General features: G+C 35.3%; 1 protein-coding gene across 1 annotated transcript in view; it reads right to left on the bottom strand.

The window, feature by feature from the left end:
- Nucleotides 1-21,179, bottom strand: part of ZCWPW2 (zinc finger CW-type and PWWP domain containing 2) — an 82,399-nt gene that overhangs the window by 17,920 nt on the left and 43,300 nt on the right. Inside the window, 1 exon segment of the mRNA XM_049628930.1 lies at nt 15,167-15,213. Within this exon segment, the coding sequence (XP_049484887.1) occupies nt 15,167-15,213 (47 nt within the window).

Raw genomic sequence — 21,179 nt, 5'->3', positions numbered from 1 at the left:
ATCACAGTAGTGACTGTTGAAGGCTGAGATGGCTGTGGCAATTTCTTAAAATAAGGCAACAATGCAGTTTGCCACATCAATTGACTCTTCCTTTCACAAACAATTTCTCTGTAGTATGTGATGCTGTTTGACAGCATTTTACCCATAACGGAACTTTCAAAATTGGAGTCAATCCTCTCAAACCCTGCCACTGCTTTATCAGCTACATTTATGTACTATTCTAAATCCTCTGTCATCATTTCAACAATCTTCACAGCATCTATGCCAGGAGTAGATTCCATCTCAAGAAACCAGTTTCTCTGCTCATCCATAACAAGCAACTCCTCAGTTGTTCAAGCTTTATCATGAGATTACAGCAATTCAGTCCCACCTTCAGGCTCCACTTCTAATTCTAGTTCTTTTGCTATTTCCACTATATCTGCAGTGACTTTCCCCAGTGAGGTCTTGAATAACTCAGTGTCACCCATGAGGATTATAATCAACTTCTTCCAAACTCCTGTTAATGTTGATATTTTGACCTCTTCCCATAAATCACAAATGTTCTTAATGACATTTAGAATAGTAAATCTTTCCCAAAAGGTTTTCAATTTACTTTGCCCAGATCCATCAGAGGAATCACCCTCTATGGCAACGATAGCCTTTTGAAATGTATATCTTAAATAATAAGACTTGAAAGTTGAAATTACTCCTTGACCCATGGGCTACAGAACGGATGTTGAATTAGCAGGCATGAAATCAACATTACTGTCATCGTACATCTCCATTATAGATCTTGGGTGACTATATGCATTGTCAATGAGCAGTAATATTTTAAAAGGAATCATTTTTTTCTGAGCAGTAGGTCTCAACAGTGGGCTTCAAATATTCAGTAAAACATATTGTAAATAGATGTGCTGTCATCCAGGCTTTGTTGTTCCATTTATAGAGCACAGGCAGAGCAGATAATTTAGCATAATTCTTAAGGGCCCTAGAATTTTTAGACTGGTAAGTGAACATAGGCTTCAACTGAAAGCCACCAGGTGCAATAGCCCCTAAGAAGAGAGTCAGCCTACCTTTGAAGGTTTGAAGCCAGGCACTGACCTCTCTCCAGCTATGAAAGTCCTAGATGGCATCTTCTTCCACTATATATAAGGCTATTTCATCTATAGCGAAAATCAGTTGCTTAATGGAGCCGCCTTCAAAAATTATGCTAGCTAGATCTTCTAGATAACTTGCTATGGCTTCTACATCAGCACTTACTGCTTTACCTTGCAATTTTATGTTATAAAGATACCTTCTTTCCTTCAACCTTATGAACCAATCTCTGCTAGTTTCAACTGTTTCCTCTATAGCTTCCTCACCTCTCCAGCCTTTGTAGAATTGAAGACAGGGCCTGGATTAGGCTTTGGCTTAAGGGAATGTTATGATTGGTTTGATCTTCTATCCAGAGCACTAAACTTTCTACGTATCAGCAATAAGACTGTTTTATTTTCTTATCATTCATGTGTTCACTAGAGTAGCATTTTTTATTTCCTTCAAAAACTCTTCCTTTGCATTCACAACTTGGCTGTTTGGTATAAGAGGCCAAACCTTCGGCCTGTCTCAGCTTTTGACAGGCCTTTCTCATTAAGCTGAATCATTTGTAGCTTTGGATTTAAGGTGAGAGACCTGTAATTCTACCTTTCACTTGAACACTGAGAGGCCACGATAGGGCTATTAACTGGCCTAATTTCAATACTGTGCGTTTCAGGGAACAGGGAGGCCCAAGGACAGGGATGGTAGACAAAAAGGGTAATGGATGGTCATTGGAGCAGTCAGAACACGTTTATCAATTAAGTTTACTGTCTTACCCAGGCATGATTTCTGACACCCCAAAACAATTACAATAGTAACATCAAAGGTCACTGAACACAGATCAGCGTCACAAATATAATAATAATGAAAAAGTTTAAATATTGCAAGGATTACCGAAATGTGACACAGAGATAGGTAGAGAACAAATGCTGTTGGCAAATTGGCGCCAACACACTTACTCAATGCAAGGTTGCCACAAATCTTCAATTTGTTAAAAAACACAACATCTGTGATGTGCAATAGAAAAAAGTGCAATGAAATGAGGTATGCCTGCATTTCAATTAAATGCTAAAAAAGCTGATGCGTGAGAGCATCCAATGTTATAGTACCCATATTACACCTTTGTTCTGGATAAAAGAATGAACATTGAGAGCTTCATTATCTGTTTCTTTGCTCCATCGGCTTGAGTGGTCAAGATAACCAGCCTGATTATTTGACCCACGGACACTGTCAAATCTTCTGAGCCTTTATCCTCAGCATTGCGCAAAAGAAGATGATCTCTCTTCTATGTTGGAATACATAGACTCTACACAAGAGCATAATTAAAAAAATATATTCTTTAAGAAATTTTGTCTAGATCCAAGTCTTTAAATCAACTCTCTGAGGATTTCAGAAGTTGAAATGGAAGACATTCTTGCACTTACATTCATGGGAGGGCATGGAGGATATATCTCCCTTTAATCTGTATGACTATGTATGTCCCCACTATGTAGGGGGCATACAGATTTAAGATGTGTGACTAATATATGTATTTCATGATACAGCAAATTATTTTGGGATCAAAGTGAAGGTATTAAATACACAAGCAAAAAGAAAGATAAATATCATTTCAAAGTCATTATAATTTTAAGGGATTAAAAGGTAATAATTTATAGGTCTTCAAGAAGGCAAGAGGGTTGCATTGTCTAATATAAATGAAAAGTTGGAAGGCTTGTTGGAAGAAGCCAAATGTTTATAAATTTGAAATTACAGATGAATTCTAATACGTTATGAGTCAATTCTCCTAATTTTCACTGACATTTTATTTTTTCCAATGATAACTCTTTCCCTTTGCAAATAGAAAAACAGTAGTTATTACTATTAGGCATAGAAAGATCATTTAATATCTAGTGCAATACCTACAGTCCATAAAATACAAACTCATTATTCAAATTCCTATTATACATTAAATCAATAACCACTCTCTATTTATTACTAACATTGTTTTTGGTTTTAATGGAATGGGATAAGGAAGGTGATGGCGGATGAGACATATTCCAAGCTTTAGAAGAAAAACAGATTCATCTTGTATATAGGTTGATGTTGGAGACATGACCGATGGGTCTCTGAATCAGAAAGAAAAGATAATACTTGTAATGAATATAATCAGCAAAATAAGTGGAAGAAAGCTGCATAACATAACCTTTAGTTCCAAATAACAAAAAGGACAATACCTAGAAACTTCATGTGATAACCAGGACTCAACATGAAGAGATTTTTGTTCTTAACAAAAGAGCAATCACATTTTGTAGAATTATCTCTATTGCCTTCTGGCTCAACATTAAAATATAGAGTAGAAAACAGAGTAATAGTTGAAAAGTTTCGAATTTTTTTAAGTATGTAAGAACTCAAATTCCAAGTGAATTAATATTTTGAGTGAATGTTTCAATGGGTATTATGTATACAGAAGCAAAAACTATTCTGTTCAACACTTCTATTATTTTAGTGTCAACATTCAAAAATGATACTTTTTGTTTGTTTTCAGTAATTGGGACAAAAACAATTCTTAAAAGAGAGAAAATTATTGATAAACATAAATTTCTGTTTACCAAGCACCACATCTGCGTAACAAACCTTGAATTTTCTCAGATAATCACTGCACTGGAAAAATTACTGGTTTAAGAAGGCATCACCAATATTCCTCTCCACTTGCACCTTCTACAGCACCCCTGAGAACTACAACCCCAACAACAACAGGCAGCCCAACAGCCCTGAGATGGTCAAGATGCCTTGAATAGCCAGCTGCTAGCCAACACATCTTCCACAGCAAGCAAGCCCCGTGAACTTGGAGAATAGCATGCATGACCTTCACACTAGGACACTGTTGCTTCATCTCCAGGGAAGATAAGGCTCATTTCCCCCCTACCCCCCAACTCCCACTGACCATCTTATTGGAATGACAAGGAGACAAATTTGGCTAAAGTCAGATCCATGGACTGAAAGTCAAAGCAAAGAAAGAGTTAGGCAACTGGCCTATCTATGGAAAGGTGAACGACACCCACAAAGAATCCAAAAGGAAACCAAATGAGTTTTGAATTCTGACTGTGACTCTTCCCAAGGGGTTCTTCTGCTTACTATTCTTTTCAGAGATTTCTCTCTGCCTGGGGCTAGAAGCCAGCAGTAAGGATCTATTATAATATTTATCTTTGGGGAAAGATGCATATAAAGCTAGTGAATCAAGTGAGTTGCAGTACATGAATTCCATATTAACAGCAAGCTTATTAATTAACACAAATATTTAGACATCTAGTCATAAAATATAAGCAACTTATACTGTAACTGGGCTAATGAAAATTTCCTGCTTTAGTATAAAGAATTTTTGCAATAATTTTAGGGGAAAATATTTTTTTCATCTGAAAATATAATAGCCTAATTTCCTCATACAGAAATGTATAAATCAAGAGAGTGATCATTAATTTTGTCTTTGAAAGTGTTACAAGTTAAAGTCTTGGCATTAATAAAAGCAAAGTGTTAGGACAAAAAGATACCTATACATGCACATTATAATCTCTGTATATAAGCCAAATTAGAAAGCCAAATGACAAAGAGATCCTTTTCCAATTAGTAACAATATCTGAGATAGCCTTAATTGGAAATATATAAAATTTTACACTAAAAAAAAACTAAAGAGAAATGAATAGACAGACAGTTATGTTTCTGCATGTGTTTATTTAGTATTATAAACATGTACTTTTTCCCTAAATTAATACAGAGATTTTCTACAATGCCAATCATCATCTCAACAGAATTCTTCTCGGGACTTCACTAAATAACTCTAAAGTTCATTTGTGTGTAGTTGAAGCTATTTAAATTGTGCCTTTATTGGGGCTGCTAAAGGAAAGGCAAGATAGAGTAGGGTGAACTGTTCAGGATTGGCTAGTTTGAATAATTCTGGAGGGCTCTGGCCTATGGGAATGGTCTCCAGTTGCCTGGTACTTGATTCTGGGATGATTTAGGGAAATGGAAATAATGGCTTCATGTTTCAGAGTTTGGTAAGAAGGTGGTTGAGGGATATGGGTTTGGGACTGGTTGGTTTGCCTATGAAAGATGTACCCTTTGCTACCTAAAAGGGGCAGTCCTTCGCCCACTAGAAAGGTTTTTTTAAATGGCAAAACATCATAATATACAGAAAACATGTACATACATACATACACACACGTATACACAGACACAATACAAACTGAAAAAGTAAACAGACAAAAACCAGGAAAACAATTTTTGAAAAATTACAGTCATGAAGGATCACGAATTCACACATTAAAGATAAACAATAATTAAAGCAATTTGAAATCTGTTTTAAGACCAGATAGATTGGGGCGCCTGGGTGGCTCAGTTGGTTGAGGATTTGACTCTTGATCATGGCTCAGGTCATGATCTCACGGCTGGTGATTTCAAACCCTGCCTTGAGCTGTGTGCTGACAATGCAGAGCCTGCTTGGGATGCTCTCTCTTCCTCTCTCTCTGCCCCTTCCCTGCCTGTGCTGGTGTGTGCATGTTCTCTCTCTCTTTCTCTCTCTCTCTCTCAAAACTAAATAAATAAACTTAAAATACAGAGACCAGATAGATGAATAGATATAGAAATAGGTATTTTGACATGTTAAATGTCATGTGTTACTTTATGAAGAAGATATATTATACATTATAAAGAAGATTCAAAACAGTAAAGAAGGGAAAGATTACTTGTTAGTCAATAAATGGTATCGGAGGGACACCTGGGTGGCTCAGGTTAAGCATCCGACTCCTGGTTTTGGCTCAGTACATGATCTCATGGTTTCGTGAGTTCAAGCCATGTGTCGGGCCCTGCGATGACATTATGGAGCCTTCTTGGGATTCTCTCTCTCCCTCTCTCTCTATCCCTTCCCCACTCATACTGTCTCTGTCTCCCTCAAAATAAATAAACTTAAAAAAATTCAATGAATGGTATTGGAATAACTAGCAGTATAGGGGAGGAAAAATGTCTTTTTCCTCTATCTTTCTAAGTTCTCAGTTGGGGCCCCTGTAACAAAAAAATAGATTAACAAGAGAAAAGCATACGGATTTATCTAATTTAAGTTTTATGTGACCTAGGAGCCTTCATTAAGAACATGAAGACCCAAAGAAGCAGTTAAACCTGAGAGTTTTTATGCTACACTTGAAGAGTGGAAGGTCGTGGGAATATGTGACAGGACAGGAAAGGGTAGGAGCTAATTGCAGTAAACTGTGGGAAGCAGTAAGGCTTATTCCCTCAGATTCCTCTTGGGCTCCCTTTGTCTTCAGAGGCAAGAATGCTCCTTTTCTTCCAGTCTAGGGATGACATCTCACATGAGGCTCTTATAACCTGCTCCAGGGAAAGTCAGAAAATCCTTCCCGCACCTGCCATTTCACAAATTCCTTCTGCTTGAAATACTCAATATACCAAGATGCCATATTTGGGGGTGGCATGTCCTGAACCCCAACATTAGCAAGTTGTGTAAAACTTTTACACCCTATTCTCATACCTCATATAAAAATAAATCCATATTCCCATAATAATAGGAAAATGCATAAAGCTATGAAATGCATAAAGGACATACCACTGTGCTTTGCGCTTTACACAAATTGTCAGAGCAGTCTTACTTTGCAATACTTCCATTCTTCCCACTTACCAGGAGGAGACTGAGAGCTTAGAGGTAAGCAGCTAACTTAAGACCACACTGCTAGAAGGTGACAGAGCCAGGATACCTTGACAGTCTACCTCTAGATGTCCTCTTCCTTACTCACTCTACTGCATTAGTATCTATGAAGTCTATGCTAAGTAATAAATAAAAAATCTCAGAAATGTAGATGTGAGCACACCACATACAAATACTTCTGTATTTCCAGGAAAAAAATGACAGAAAAGCAAGCATATATTGAAACTATGACAAAAAATTAATATTTTCATTACTAGTATATAAAATGTTCATCTAGGGGGGCCTGGGTGGCTCAGTCGGTTAAGTGTCTGACTTCAGCTCAGGTCATGATCTCACAGTCTGTGAGTTTGAGCCCCGCGTCAGGCTCTGTGCTGACAGCTCGGAGCCTGGAGCCTGCTTCAGATTCTGTGTCTCCCTCTCTCTCTTCCCCTCCCCTGCTCATGCTCTGTCTCTCTCTGTCTCAAAAATAAACAAAAACATTTTAAAAAATTAAAAAATAAAAAATAAATAAAATGTTCATATAAATTTGTAAGAAAATATTAAGAACTCAGACACAATTTACCTCAAGTCAAAGAAATGCAAATTAAAAGAATAAAGTATGATGTACCCTGGCAACAAAATCTTTATGTAATAACACCTGTCGATGACTGTGGCGTTTGCATGCACTGCTGGTGAGACTGAACAACCTGACATGTTCCTATTTATTGTCCTAGGGATCCTTCTACTGGGAATTATCAGAAGGAAACAAAACAGGTGGTGGGAAAGCAAGCAATATTCACAGAGATTTGCATCAAAGTGTGACCAACTGCAATAGGAGAAAGATGAAATGAATCATAACATATTTTAATAAAGGGCAGTCTTTTAAATCATGTCACAAAAGCTCTAAAGTCCTAAAAGAAAAAGTTTTACTATATATAAGCACAGCAAGAGAACTAGAAAAAAACTTAAAAGGAAAACTGAAAAAATGTTTGCAGCATATTAACAAAGTATTAAGGATCAATAACTAAAGAGAGCACCTACAAATCGAGAGAGAGAGAGAGAGAGAGAGAGAGAGAGAGAGAGAGAGAGAGGCCAGCCTATGGAAGAAACGGGTGGGAGTATAAATAGGCAGTTTTCAGAAGAAATATAATGTCCAATAAGTACATTAAACAATGCTCAACTTCATTAAAATAAAAAAAATAAGTAACAGCAAATGAAAGTAACAATGACATGTTTTTCACCTTTTAAATATTGGCAAATATGTAAAGATTGGTGATATCTAAAGCTGGCAAGAGAGTGAGAAAAGCATTGGTAAGAATATTCAGATATAGCTGTTTTGAAAAGAATTTGACAGTACTTTACTAGAATTTTTAACTTTTATTTGGAAATAATTTTAGAATTGCAGAAAATTGCATATTAGCTCAAAAGAGTTCCCATATATCCTTCACCCTGCTTCCCCTAATGTTGTTAACATTACACACATCATAGTACAATTATCAAAACAAAAAATTAACATTGCTATACAATTCTTAACTAAATAAAGATCTAATTCAAATTTCATCAGTTTTTCCATTGATGTCCTTTTTTTTGTTTCAGGATCCAACTAGGATCACACATTACGTTTGGTTGTTACGGCCTTTTGTTTCCTTCAATATGTAACAATATTTCAATCTTTCCTTATATATAACCAGATTTTAAACACCCACATCATTTGCCCGAGCAATTTCACTTATAGGAATTATTCTGTTGAAATTTGTGCACAAATGTGCAAAAATGGACAAGGATGCTTATTTCCAGATTTTGAAATCCTGAAATGTTAGAGGTGAAGTAACAATCGGGAAGAAAATGACTTATCCTTTCCACTTTAAACACTTTTGTATTCCTTGGTATTTTTTCCCTAGTATGTATTACGTAAATTTATAATAAAAATACAATAAAACAAATTATAAAGAAAAAAGACTGTTAATGGCTAGAGTTGGCATGTTAAAGCAGTCTCGATATTCTCTTACACTAATGACAGGACAGTAATTGGTAAAATAATGTTGGGGAATATTTTGGATGGGAGATGTTTAACAATTTGGCAAAATTTAAAATGTGCCTACTCTTTGAACCAGCAAGCCCTCTTCTAGAAATTTTTAGTGTAGAAATACTTACAGAAACATTTAAAGAGGTTTGTATATAATGATGTTGCTGCATTTTTATTTATAATTTTACTAATTGAGAATCAACCTAAATGTCCAAGAGAGTGTTCTACATGAAGACATTTCCATAAAATTATATGCTATGCTACTGGGTAAGACCTGGTAAATCTCTGACTTGAAAAGATGTCCAAAATATATTATTATTATTATTTTTTTTTAATATTTATTTATTTTTGAGACAGGGAGACAGAGTGTGAGCAGAGGAGGGGCAGAGAGAGAGGGAGACACAGAATCCAAAGCAGGCTCCAGGCTCTGAGATGTCAGCACAGAGCCCAAAGCAGAGCTCTAACCCATGAACTGTGAGATCCTGACCTGAGCCAAAGTTGGACACTTAACCGACGGAGCCCCCCAGGCGCCCCCACAATACATTATTGAATGAAAAAAGTTTAATTCATTTATGTTAATAAAGTACATATATGTATACATATACATATTTTATTTATTCATAAGCATTTATTTGTGCACATGATACATATATCTATACATGCATAAAGTATATAAAACTATTAACAGTTGCTTTTCTTTTAAAATTGAAATTATAGCTGGGAAAGGGTTTATACCTATTTTTTGTGTTTAAAAATTTTTTTTAAATACTTATTTATTTTTGAGGGAGAGACAGCGCTTGAGTGGGGGAGCGACATAGAGAAAGGGAGACACAGAATCTGAAGCAGGGCTTGAAACTATGAAACATAAGATCATGACCTGAGCTGAAGTCGGACGCTTAAGTGACTAAGCCACCCAGGTGCCCCTATTTTTTGTTTTTTTCACAATGCTATTTCTCTAATTAAAAACAAAACAAAACAAAACAAAACAAAACAAAAAACCTCTTAAAAGTAATAAGAATGGTAAAACAACATGAAAAAGATTTGTGATGTAATGCATAAGTGAAAACAATAATGGTACATTACTCAATGATTAAAGCCATGCAAATAAACATATGCATATAGAAATAACTGTAAACAAATGCATAAAATTAATTAAAAATTATAATTGAGGGGATGGATTTTGGATGATTTAAAAATTCTGTTCTCCAAATACAATGTTATTATATTACTTCGAAAAAAATTATATTATGATTAAAATGTTGGACTTCCTTTAAAAAAAGACTTTTACATAATCTTAACTATCTAATAGACTATGATGTTATTATAAGTCTGAAAATTTTAAATATTCTTAAATCCTTCCTATTTCTAAGAAGAAATTAGAGAAGTACTAGGCATTTATTAAACAAGTACCTACTAAAATGTAGTAAACTCTATGCTGTTTTAATTGCTTTTCATGTTAATCTTTATAACAACCATACAAGGTAATTCTTATTGTTCCCAAATCAGAGATTAATCCAATGAGGCACAAAGATGTTAACTTGCCTAAGGTCACACAACTAAGTAGCAGAACTAGCCCTTGAAAGCAGATCTGGTTCATTCATAAGTTCCTACTCCTTCTACCGCAATATACTGTTTCCTGAATCTTTGTTTTTTATATTCAAACATCTCGCAGAACTGTAACAGGCAACACCATCAGCTACTCCACCCATCTTCCCCATACACTACTGTTTTTATTCTTTTATTTCTTTATTTCTTGGGCCAAGTGACCCAGATATTTACTCTGGTCTGCACAAGTCCTTTGACATTCTGAAAGTATTTACTGAGCTGTTATAAATATTTCATGGAATATTAGAGCAGGAAGGGACTTAGGAGAAAATCCAAATCTTCCCCTTCTTTTTTTTTTTTTTTTTTTTTTTTGCAAGCGGAACTCAGAGGTAGGTGAGACTTACTCTAATTCTTTTTCATTCAGACTGCTGCCATTGGGCAGAGCAGTGGTCAGGTGAAAAGATGGGGCACCTTTACTACTCACCTCTATCTTAACATGTGGCTGAAGAGCTAAAAGAAGGGGCCTATGGGAATGGCAGAGGCTTGCAGATAGAGCTCTCATACTTACCCAAGAAGCACTTTCCTAATAGGCACTTAGGAACAGTATTCAAGGTGGGAACATTCTTATACCTTGGTTCAAACAGGTTGTAAAGACTGCCTCTACAACTCAGCACAGGCCAACACCTAACTTTGACAACTTATTCCTCAAGGTCATTTCATGATTCAAGGGAGGCAAGTGACACTGTGGTTAGCTTTAATCTATCAAGCCCATTTGGGGAATTTATCCTATAAAAATAATGGCATCAGTATTTTAAAATATATACATAAAGATGTTTATTAAAGCATTGCATGTAGCAGTATCAAACCACAACAGCAACTTGAAAAACTCCCAAACATTCATCAATATAGAGCTCACTGATTAAAACTGATATATCTGTTATGGTATGCTATGTAGAAGGCTAAAAACAGATCTGTATCTGCTTAAGTAGTTAAATCTGTAGAATAATATATATAATAAGATCTCATTGTTGTAAAAACAAGACAATCACAAAGCATTTATACATGTACATATATACCTCTGTTTATATAAATAAAGAAAATAGACTATTAAGACTTGCAACCCAGGGTAAGGGGCTGTACAGAAAACTACCTTACTTGTTTTTATCATTCATCTTTGTAATGTAGTTTTTGCAGTGGTGAACATCCCTATGCCTATTTTCTTTATTCATTAACCATAGACAACAATGATTACCTCACATAATTGTTGTTGAATCAAATGAATTAACGTATGTGTATCCCTGGCCTTTGTAGGCACTTAATACATCATATTGTTATTTTTTAAAATTTTTATTTATTTAATTTTGAGAGAAAAGACAGAGCACGAGCAGGGGAGGGGCAGAGAGAGAAGGAGATACAGAATCTGAAGCAGGCTCCAGGCTCTGAGCTGTCAGCACAGAGCCTGACGCAGGGCTCCAACCCACGAATTGCGAGATCATGACCTGAGCTGAAGTCAGTTGCTTAACCGACTGAGCCACCCAGGCGCCCCAAAACAGTTCTATCTTTAAAAAAAATACTGTCTTCGATATCCATAGATCCAAATGTATAAAAAAATAAAAGCTACCATATTAGTTGAAATTAACACTCAAACTCTAATAGGACTAGCTTGCTAAACTTTAATAAGAACTAAGAAAAACTAAGATTAAGTAAAATTATCTAAGGAGCACTGTGGGTGTATGGCAAATTCCTTAACTTCTCTAACTATAAATGATCTCCTTTGTAAGATGATGATGATAATGTCTGCTATGCCTTCTTCCCAAATAATCTCAATATGTAAATATTTAAACATAGATTTCTTATCACTATTGTAAAGTGTTTACAAATGGAAAGGGTAGCAATACTATGAAATATTTCTAAATGTTTATTTTTTTGAAATACGAACAGATCAATACATTTCATGTATCTGTGTTTAGTAATGTTTGATTTTAAGACTGCTAAAAATCATCTCAAATTTCCTATTACAGATTTATAAATGTTTTCCATGATTTCTCAGTAACTGCACTTCTATTCTTACAGCTAAATATATACTTAAATACATTACAATATGTTGAATAGAAAATAAGTAAATTATTCAATAATTTCAAGAACAATGTGTTTATTCCACTCCATAAAAAGCCTGCACTTGCATGCAGTTTCTTAACAATACAGTATTGTAAATGTAGATTCTCTTCCTTATGATTTTAACATTTTGTTTTCTCTAGCTTAATGTATTGTAAGAATATAGTATATATTACATATAACATACAGAAATCTGTATTAATCGATTATTTACGTTTTTAGTAAGGCCTTCAGTTGACAATAGCTATTAGTAGTTAAGTTTTGGGGGAGTCAGAAGTTATACATGGGTTTCTGACTATAGTGGTCAGTGCCCCAAACCTCTGTTGTTCAAGGGTCAATTGTATCTCTGTAGTTTGCTGAGTCTAGCAGCACATTCAAAAATCATGCCAAATGTTAGACAGTTTTTGTGAAATAGTTCTGTTCCATACATTGCAAGATATCTAGTTTCCTTAACCTTTGGCCAACAAAATGCCCTGTATTCCCCAAATTACTATAACCCAAGACACTTCTACAAATTCCTAACATATCTCATAGGGAGATGTCTCTCAAATTATCTGTGTTAAAGGACGTTTTGTCCCTAATTTGCCTAAGATCTATACTTCTATACAAAATTAAAAACAGAAACAAGTTACTAGGAAAAAAGTGAAATAGAAAACAAATATAAAATGTAAGTTCTATTTTATCATTACATTCAACAGAAAAAATGACCCTGTGGAATTAAATACAAGTTTCTAAATGGTTCCTCTCATTTTTGGCTTTTATCTCATTGTAGACCAATAATAAATAGTTTGCAGACCAGCTCTGGTCCATGGACCACACTTTAAATAGCACTGTCCTAAAGACAGTAGTATAGCTTTCACTGAGAATCACTGGTAAAAATAAAACAGTATATAAAAATGTTAGTTATTATCCTTATCATTTTTTATTCTAAATATCCTTTAGCTGAGACTAAAATAAACAATTCTACCCACATTAACAATCCTATCTCAAAAATTCCTGTCTAAATCTTCAGACATACACACAAGTCCTATTTCCTCGTTTGTTTTTAAACGCTTATGTATTTATTTTGAGAGAGAGAGAGAGAGAGAGAGAGAGAGAGAGCGCACTCCCGTGCAGGCAGGGGAGGGGCTGAGAGAAAGGGAGAGAGAGAATCCCAAGTAGACTCTGTGTTGTCAGCACAGAGCTCGACGTAGGGCTCAATTCCACAAACTGAGATCGTCCTGCGTCAAAATCAAGAGTTGGACGCTCAACCAACTGAGCCACCCAGGCACCCCTTCTTTCTTTTTTAAAAGGCAACCTTGTCTTCTATGATATTGACTTCCTCTCTGCAAAGGTGCAGCAACATTATTTAGCCAGTGAAAAGTACAGACTACTTTTACAAGTCAAAAAGCAGAAGAGTTGATTTTAAAAAGGCCCATGACCTATATACATACTCAGAATATAAAAACAACACTTACTTCCTTGCCTGTTCATCTATAGGTTTGTGTCCAACATCTTTTCTGTTCATCCAGGTTACACTCAACCTTTCCTGGGTCCACCCTGCACCAACACCACCATTCAACACAGGAAATACTACAGGGATAGGCTTTCCTTTCAATCACAGTTCTTTTTATGACACCAATATATTATTTGCCTAAGAGAATTTGTTTTAAGAATTGGCTCTTTCTCTTTTTTCAGTAGTGTCCTGTTAAGAATACTGTCACTTGAGGAGAATGTCAAAGGTTCATCCTATCCCAATCAAGTTTTGACAATAGGTAGAGTTAAACATCTCCCTGCATATACAAATTGATGTGTTAGAATTCTTTTAAAATGCTCTTGACTTCACAAACTTTAGGGGTGCCAGGGTGGTTCAGTTGGTTAAGCGTCCAACTTTGGCTCAGGTCATGATCTCACAGTTCGTGAGTTCCAGCCCTGCCTTGGGCTCTGTGCAGACAACTCAGAGCCTAGAGCCTGCTTCAGATTCTGTGTCTCTGTCTCTCTCTCTGCCCCTCCTCTGCTTGCACTCCATCTCTCTCTCTCCATCTCTCTCTCTCTCTCTCTCTCAAAAGTAAACATTAAAAAATAAAAAAAAAAAATTTATTCAAAGATTCTATGTTTAGATTTATACAAATGGCTGATACTGTTCTCAACTTCAAGGTAAAGTCCATATTAAGCTGTGAATTTTAATTATTTAAATCTTCCATGAGATTGCACACATTCCAATAACATGGTATACAAAAAATATTTTAGTGTAGGAGAGTATGTTTGTGAGATACAACTTTTAAAAACATTTTTTTAATGTTTATTTATTTTTGAAAGAGAGAGACAGAGCATGAGTGGGGGAGAAGCAGAAAGAAAGGGAGACACAGAACCCAAAGCAGGCTCCAGGCTGTGAGCTGTCAGCACAGAGCCTGACGTGGGGCGCAAACCCACAAACTGTGAGATCATGACCTGAGCTGAAGTCAGACACTTAACTGACTGAGCCACCCAGGCACCCCTGTATGTGAAATATAAATAAAAGCAATTACTTACTTGTTAACTTTAAATATTGCTATCATTCTAATTCCTCATAAGTCTGTAACACTGATGTAAGTAATCATAAAAATTAAATTTCTAGTGTTAACCTAAAAAAGGAAAAATGCACTCAACTAACATTTAGAAGAAAATACTGATTATATGTCATTTTGCTTTTAAATATTAATTCAATTTTCTTTTAAAAATAGCTTTAATCAAATGGAATTTGAAGTCTGCATATTTTATATAATGAAACATGATCTTACCCTTTTCTTGGCTACCACAGCAACTTTGCCATCTGCTTTGGATTTATCTGTAAGATAATAAAGTATGGCTGTTTCAAAAAAAGTGCCTACACTCCTGTTCAAATAAATGCAACATTATACAGTTAGAATTTTCTACTTTCTCATGCTGTGATATGTGTTTTCAATGATTTTTTAATCATAATGCTATTAAACTCAACTTCTCCAAGTTGAGTATAACAAAATAATCCAAAGGTAATAATATCAGGGATCCGCATAGTTATTTGACAAGCCTCCTCCCTTAAATCTAATTGGTTGGCTGGATGTTTCCAAGTTAGCAACGAGTGTATCTTATTCCAGGTTCTGGTCAGCTAATGTGCTCTGGAGTATACAGGACCTGGAATGAAATCCCAGCCATCTCCACTTGCACATCTACTCTATGCCAGACATGGATAAAGGCCTTACATAGACAATCTCTTATTTAAACCTCATGATAAACTTGCAAAAAAGTATGTAGTCCATTTCTCAGCTAAGAAAGTTAAGGCTAAGTACCCTGCCTGAGGCCATGCAGTGGGGCAAGACCCATCTGACTGCAAGTGTTTAATCTTTATGTCTGCAGCTTCCATGCAGGACCCTTAAGCAACACTCAGCAAGGAGGATGATAAACAAATAGCACGTAGAAAACTATGTTAAGATATAATTTTGATATATGTAAAACTGTGCGTGTGAATTAGTAAAACTTATTGGCAATAATAATTAAGAAATTGTATTTTTTATGGGTTCAATGTAGAATTCCAACGAAATGAGTTGTACATAAATTTTTATTCACACATATGTTTTATTAACCTTAATATTGTGGTAATGAAAAATGAAGAGAATTATGGACATTAATAATAAGGTTTTAGGGTTACATTTAACATTAAAAAATACCCAAAAATTTAATTTATCAATGTAGGACTATAATTCACAATGAAAACTTAAAACAAACAAAGAGAATAAATATCCATGGATGTGAGAGTAAATAAATGCTGCCTATCTAAAAGCAAATTTTGCAGTAAAAAATTATTAGCATAAAGCATACAAATCCAGAGAAGCAGGTTATTATATTTATGCCTATAATTAGTTGGCCACATGCAAACTGTCCTCTTTCCTATGTTCAGCTGTGTGCTTGAAATAATCCCTTCTTCTGGAATACCCTTTTTCTCCCCACTGATGAATGTATAAGACCATCCACTGTCACAGAAAATTCTTCCAACTAGGAGAAATAACCACCTTTGTTGCAAAACCACAGTCATGACAGGACACAGAACTTTCTTCCTTGTCTTATGGTTACTTCTATATACGGTCAAAGCACCCTACAAGACTAGAATGTGCCTTAAAGTCAGGGGCCAAGTTTTGTATGCAGTAGGTGCTCAATTTTTTTTATAATTAATAAATGTACATGTATCTTATTCAAAATCTCACATGGATCTGAAATACACATTTTACCTCAACAAATTAATATAACTTACGAGTTAAAATACATAGAACATTTACATGGTATAAGTGACTATACTAGACAATGTAAGATATAAAACACCATATATGTTCTCAGACCCTTAGTTTCTTTATTGATAAACCAGGAGTAATAATTATTACCTTATTGGTATATTGTGAGATTCAAGTAACAGAATTTATGTAAATAAAACTCCTAAAACAATGTGTGGTAGATAATAGATTATTAACAATGTTCTTTTACAATTAGCTAATAAAGACATTCTGGGGTATGGGTGCATGTGTGTGAGAGAGAGAGAGACAGAGACACATACAGAGAGATCTTAACCCTTGCAATACTAGGAAAAATAGGTTAGTGATTATACATGTCACTGTTGTATCATCTTGTTAAGTGATTCCATCATTCTACCATTTAAATAATTGTTCTAGTCTTTTTAACATAGTTGGGAATAAACTGATGAGTAATGATAAAATAGCAAAGATTAGTAAAATTCCATAACGCATTTCAGATTTACAAAAGAGCCCTGATGATAATTACAAGATAGAATAAATTTTGTTGTATTTAAAATTTTTTTTCTCTTTCTTCTTTTGAAGACCTCTAATAACAATGAAACTCATGATGAAATATCAATCTGTACATGCAGTTGAAAATGCACATAAAAGAAACTCAAAACTAAAATTGGATCCAATGGACCCTGGTCATATACTGGTCTTTTTTCCAGTTAGCGAAAAAAGAATACAATTTTGTTATTTTTCTCCTCAAAATATACATCATTCTTATGTAAAATTTCCAGTAGGGAGACACATTTGGAACAAAAATATCCAAACTGTTGTTCAAGGAACTTTTTATGTTGAAACGTTGCACAACCATCTCCCAGTGCAATATAGAAGTGTTTCGGGGGGTAACAACAGCCACTCTGATTTTCAAAGGGATTTGCCAAAGGGAAAGTCTGATGTAATGCCGAAAAACATTACAATCATTAGTAATTTTCCTATTAATAACAGTAGGTCCGTGTTCAACTTCAGCAACATTAAACACTTTCTAAGAGCTGAATTTTCCCTAGTGAGAAAGGTTTAATTTCCTCCCTTCAGAAATCTCTGCATGTAGGGACCCTCACACAGAGTGAAAAGCAGTTAACAGGAAATGTAGATTTGGATAATTAAAAGGGCCTTCACTCCTCTTCCGGGCTACATCCATATCATCATTTTAAAGTGCAAAAGAGGAGCTGCAGGTAGAAAATGAAAATGTTCCGAATCAGTAGAGGTGGTTATGCCTCATGACTCATAACAGATGTTAAAATTTTTTTATTTACAACCGTATTAGAAAGGAGTACAAATATTAACATAAATCAGTGGCTTCTTTTTTAAAAAAAATATTTTTTAAAGCTTATCCATTGATGGCCTCAGAAAATCTGTTAGTATATGCTTCTTTAAAGGTGACAGCTGAAAGCATGTTCTTAAAAAGGTAGAGGATATTCCAGTTTCCGATCTGGCATGTAAAGAGCTTAGAAGTCACACTCCATCCTCACAACAGGTAAAAAGCTGAACAAATTGAAAATCAATAACTCTTCTTAGATCCCTTAGAGAAATGAGGTCACAGGGCAAACCGCAGCCCCCAAATTTGGAGAGACAGGTGAATACAAAGAATCACAACTTAATGGAGCAGAAACCTCCACAGGAACTAGTGCTGGGGTAGGAACACATGAACTGTAATTGATGAATTGCTGGAGCCTCAATGTGAACAAGCCTGAGAGAGAAAAATTCTTGGGGGACCCAGTCATGCAGGAGGGAGGCACACTTTTATGCATTTACCTCCAGGAGCTATATCGGGCTCTCATAATAAAGACTGGAGAAAAACACCTTTGCGCTTTCTCAGTGGGAAGAAAAAAGTAACCATTTTGAAATATGCCAGAGCATTCAGTTCTTAGCCGTTTGCTTTGAAGAGAAACTATTTTACCAGAGCTTAACCTATTCTGGTTTTCTCTGAGCCTGACCAATTAGTGGGGGAGGGAAATACCCAAATCAAGCATTCTATGGTTTTCCACGCAAGGGAAGGGAAATACCAACTCGGGATCCCCTCTATCCATTATGTACCACGTAAGGGGGTGAAAAAAAATGGGAAGCACTTGTACAGTTCAAAGCCCAGGACTAAGACCTAATCATAGAACTATAGAATGCTTGGAGCATCTGGGTGACTCAGTTGGTTAGGATTCAACTCTTGATCTTGGCTCAGGTCATGGTCTAATGGTTCATGAGATTGAGCTCCGTGTCAAGCTCTGTACTGACAGTGCAGAGCCTGCTTGGGATTCTCTCTCTCCCTCTCTCTCTCTCTGCCCCCCCCCTCACACTAGCACTCTCTCTCTCTCAAAACAAACAAACAAACAAACAAACAAACAAACAAACAGTGTAGCCTTACCACTACACTGCTAAAGGTCTCGCTACCACAGTTTCCGTTACCTGGTACATCATGTTTGTCTTTCCACAAAAAATACAAAGCATACGAAAAGCAAAAAACAGTCTGAAGTGACAGAGCAAGTATCAAAAGCAGACCCATGTATGTCAGAGATGTTGGAATGATCAGATTGTGAATTTAAAACAAGTACGCTTAATACAGTAAGGGCTTTAGCGTTAGAAGTAGGCAACATTCAAGAACAAGTGGGTATTGTAAGTAGAGACATGGAAATTCTAAGACATAATAAAAAAGAGGTGCTGGGGATTAAAAATGCTGTAACAGAAATGAAGAATACCTTTGACAGGTTTTATCACTAGATTGGACACAGTTGAGGAAAGAATCTGTGAGCTTGAGGATATATTAATAGAAACTTCTAAAACTGAAAGCAAAGAGAAAAAAGATTGGAAAACAAAAGAACAGAATATCCAAGATCAATGGGAAAACCACAAAAGTATAATATATGTGTAATGGGAATACCAGACAGAAAAGAAAGAGAAAGGAACAGAAGAAATATTGGAAGCAATAATGACTGAGAATTTCCCCTGATTTAACGTCAGATACCGAATAATGATCCAGGAAGCTCAGAGAACAAGCAGTATAAATGCCAAAGGTAAGCGGTAAGCAAAGATAAAGGAAAATTATTGAAAGAAGCCTGGGGGAGGGTGGTGTGCCTTATCTGTAAAGGAGCAGATAGAATTTCATCCAATTCTCCTCAGAACCTGTGAGAACAAGAGGAGAATGAGTGAAATAATTAGTGTTGTGAGAGAAAAACCCACCAAATTAGAATTCAGTACCCTGTGAAATTATCCTTCAAAAATAAAGGCATATATATTTTGTCAGGCAAAGAAAAATTGAGGGAATTTGTTACCAGTAGATTTACCTTACAAGAAATGTTAAAAGAGAGAGGAAAATGATGTAGAGTAGAAACTTGTATCTACATAAAGAAAGGAACAGCATCAGGGAATGACTAAGTGAAGGTAAAATATAAACTTTTAATTTTCTTATTCTTTAACTGAAAACAATGTGTTCAAAATAGTAATAACGGCAACAATATGTTCGATTTAGGAAAACCATCTCCTTAAAAAGTTTTTTTTCTTAAAGAAACTTAAAAAGAAAGCATAATTGATATGCTAAGAAAGAAAACAGAATTATATAAAATGTTCAATTAAACTACAAAAGGCAGAAAAAGAGTGAAAGAAAAAATAGGAGCAAAGAAAAACAAATGGAAAACAGTAACACATATGGTAGCTATTAATTCAACTATATCAATAACTATTTTAAATTTCAGTGTCTAATTATACCAATTAAAAAACAAAGACTGTTAGAGTGGATCAACTATATGCTGTCTACAAAAAAACTCACTTTAACTACAAAGACACACAGAGGTTAAAAGTAGAAAAATAGAGATATAGCATGTTAACACTAATTAAAAGAAAGCTATATTAATTTCAGACAGAGAATGCTTCAGAGCAAGGAAAGTTATCAGGGATAAAGAGAATATTAATTAATAATACAGTGGTTACTACTCCAAGAAGACATAATGATTATTAATATAAATGTGGCTAACAACAGTGTCAAAGCATGTAACACAAAAATTGATAGAACTCAAGGAAAATACATAGACCCATTATGATAATTAGAGACTTTATCAGAAATGAGCAGGTCCAGAAGGCAGAAAATCAGTCAGGACATACAGTAGTTCCCCTTTATCTGTAGAGGGTATGTTCCAAGACCCCCAGTAGACACCTGAAACCATGGATAGTAGTAATAAAACCTATATATACTGATTTTTTCCTATATATACATAGTCCTGATACAGTTTAATTTATAAGTCAGGCAGGGTAAGAGATCTTAATACAATAGAATAATTATAACCATATGCTCTGATAAAAATTATGTGAATGTGGTCTCTCAAAATCTCTTATTGTAATGTACTCATCCTTCTTGTTATATGAGATAAAATGCCTGCATGATGAGATGAAGTGAGGTGAATGACAGAGGCACTGTGACATACTGTTACGCTACTACTGACCTTCCGATGAAACATCAAAGGAGGATCACCTGCTTCTAGGCCACAGCTGACCACGGATA

This window comes from Panthera uncia, chromosome C2 (genome assembly GCF_023721935.1).
Source record: "Panthera uncia isolate 11264 chromosome C2, Puncia_PCG_1.0, whole genome shotgun sequence".
In the NCBI taxonomy this organism is placed as follows: domain Eukaryota; kingdom Metazoa; phylum Chordata; class Mammalia; order Carnivora; family Felidae; genus Panthera; species Panthera uncia.
This window is presented reverse-complemented; position numbering and strand designations above follow the sequence as displayed.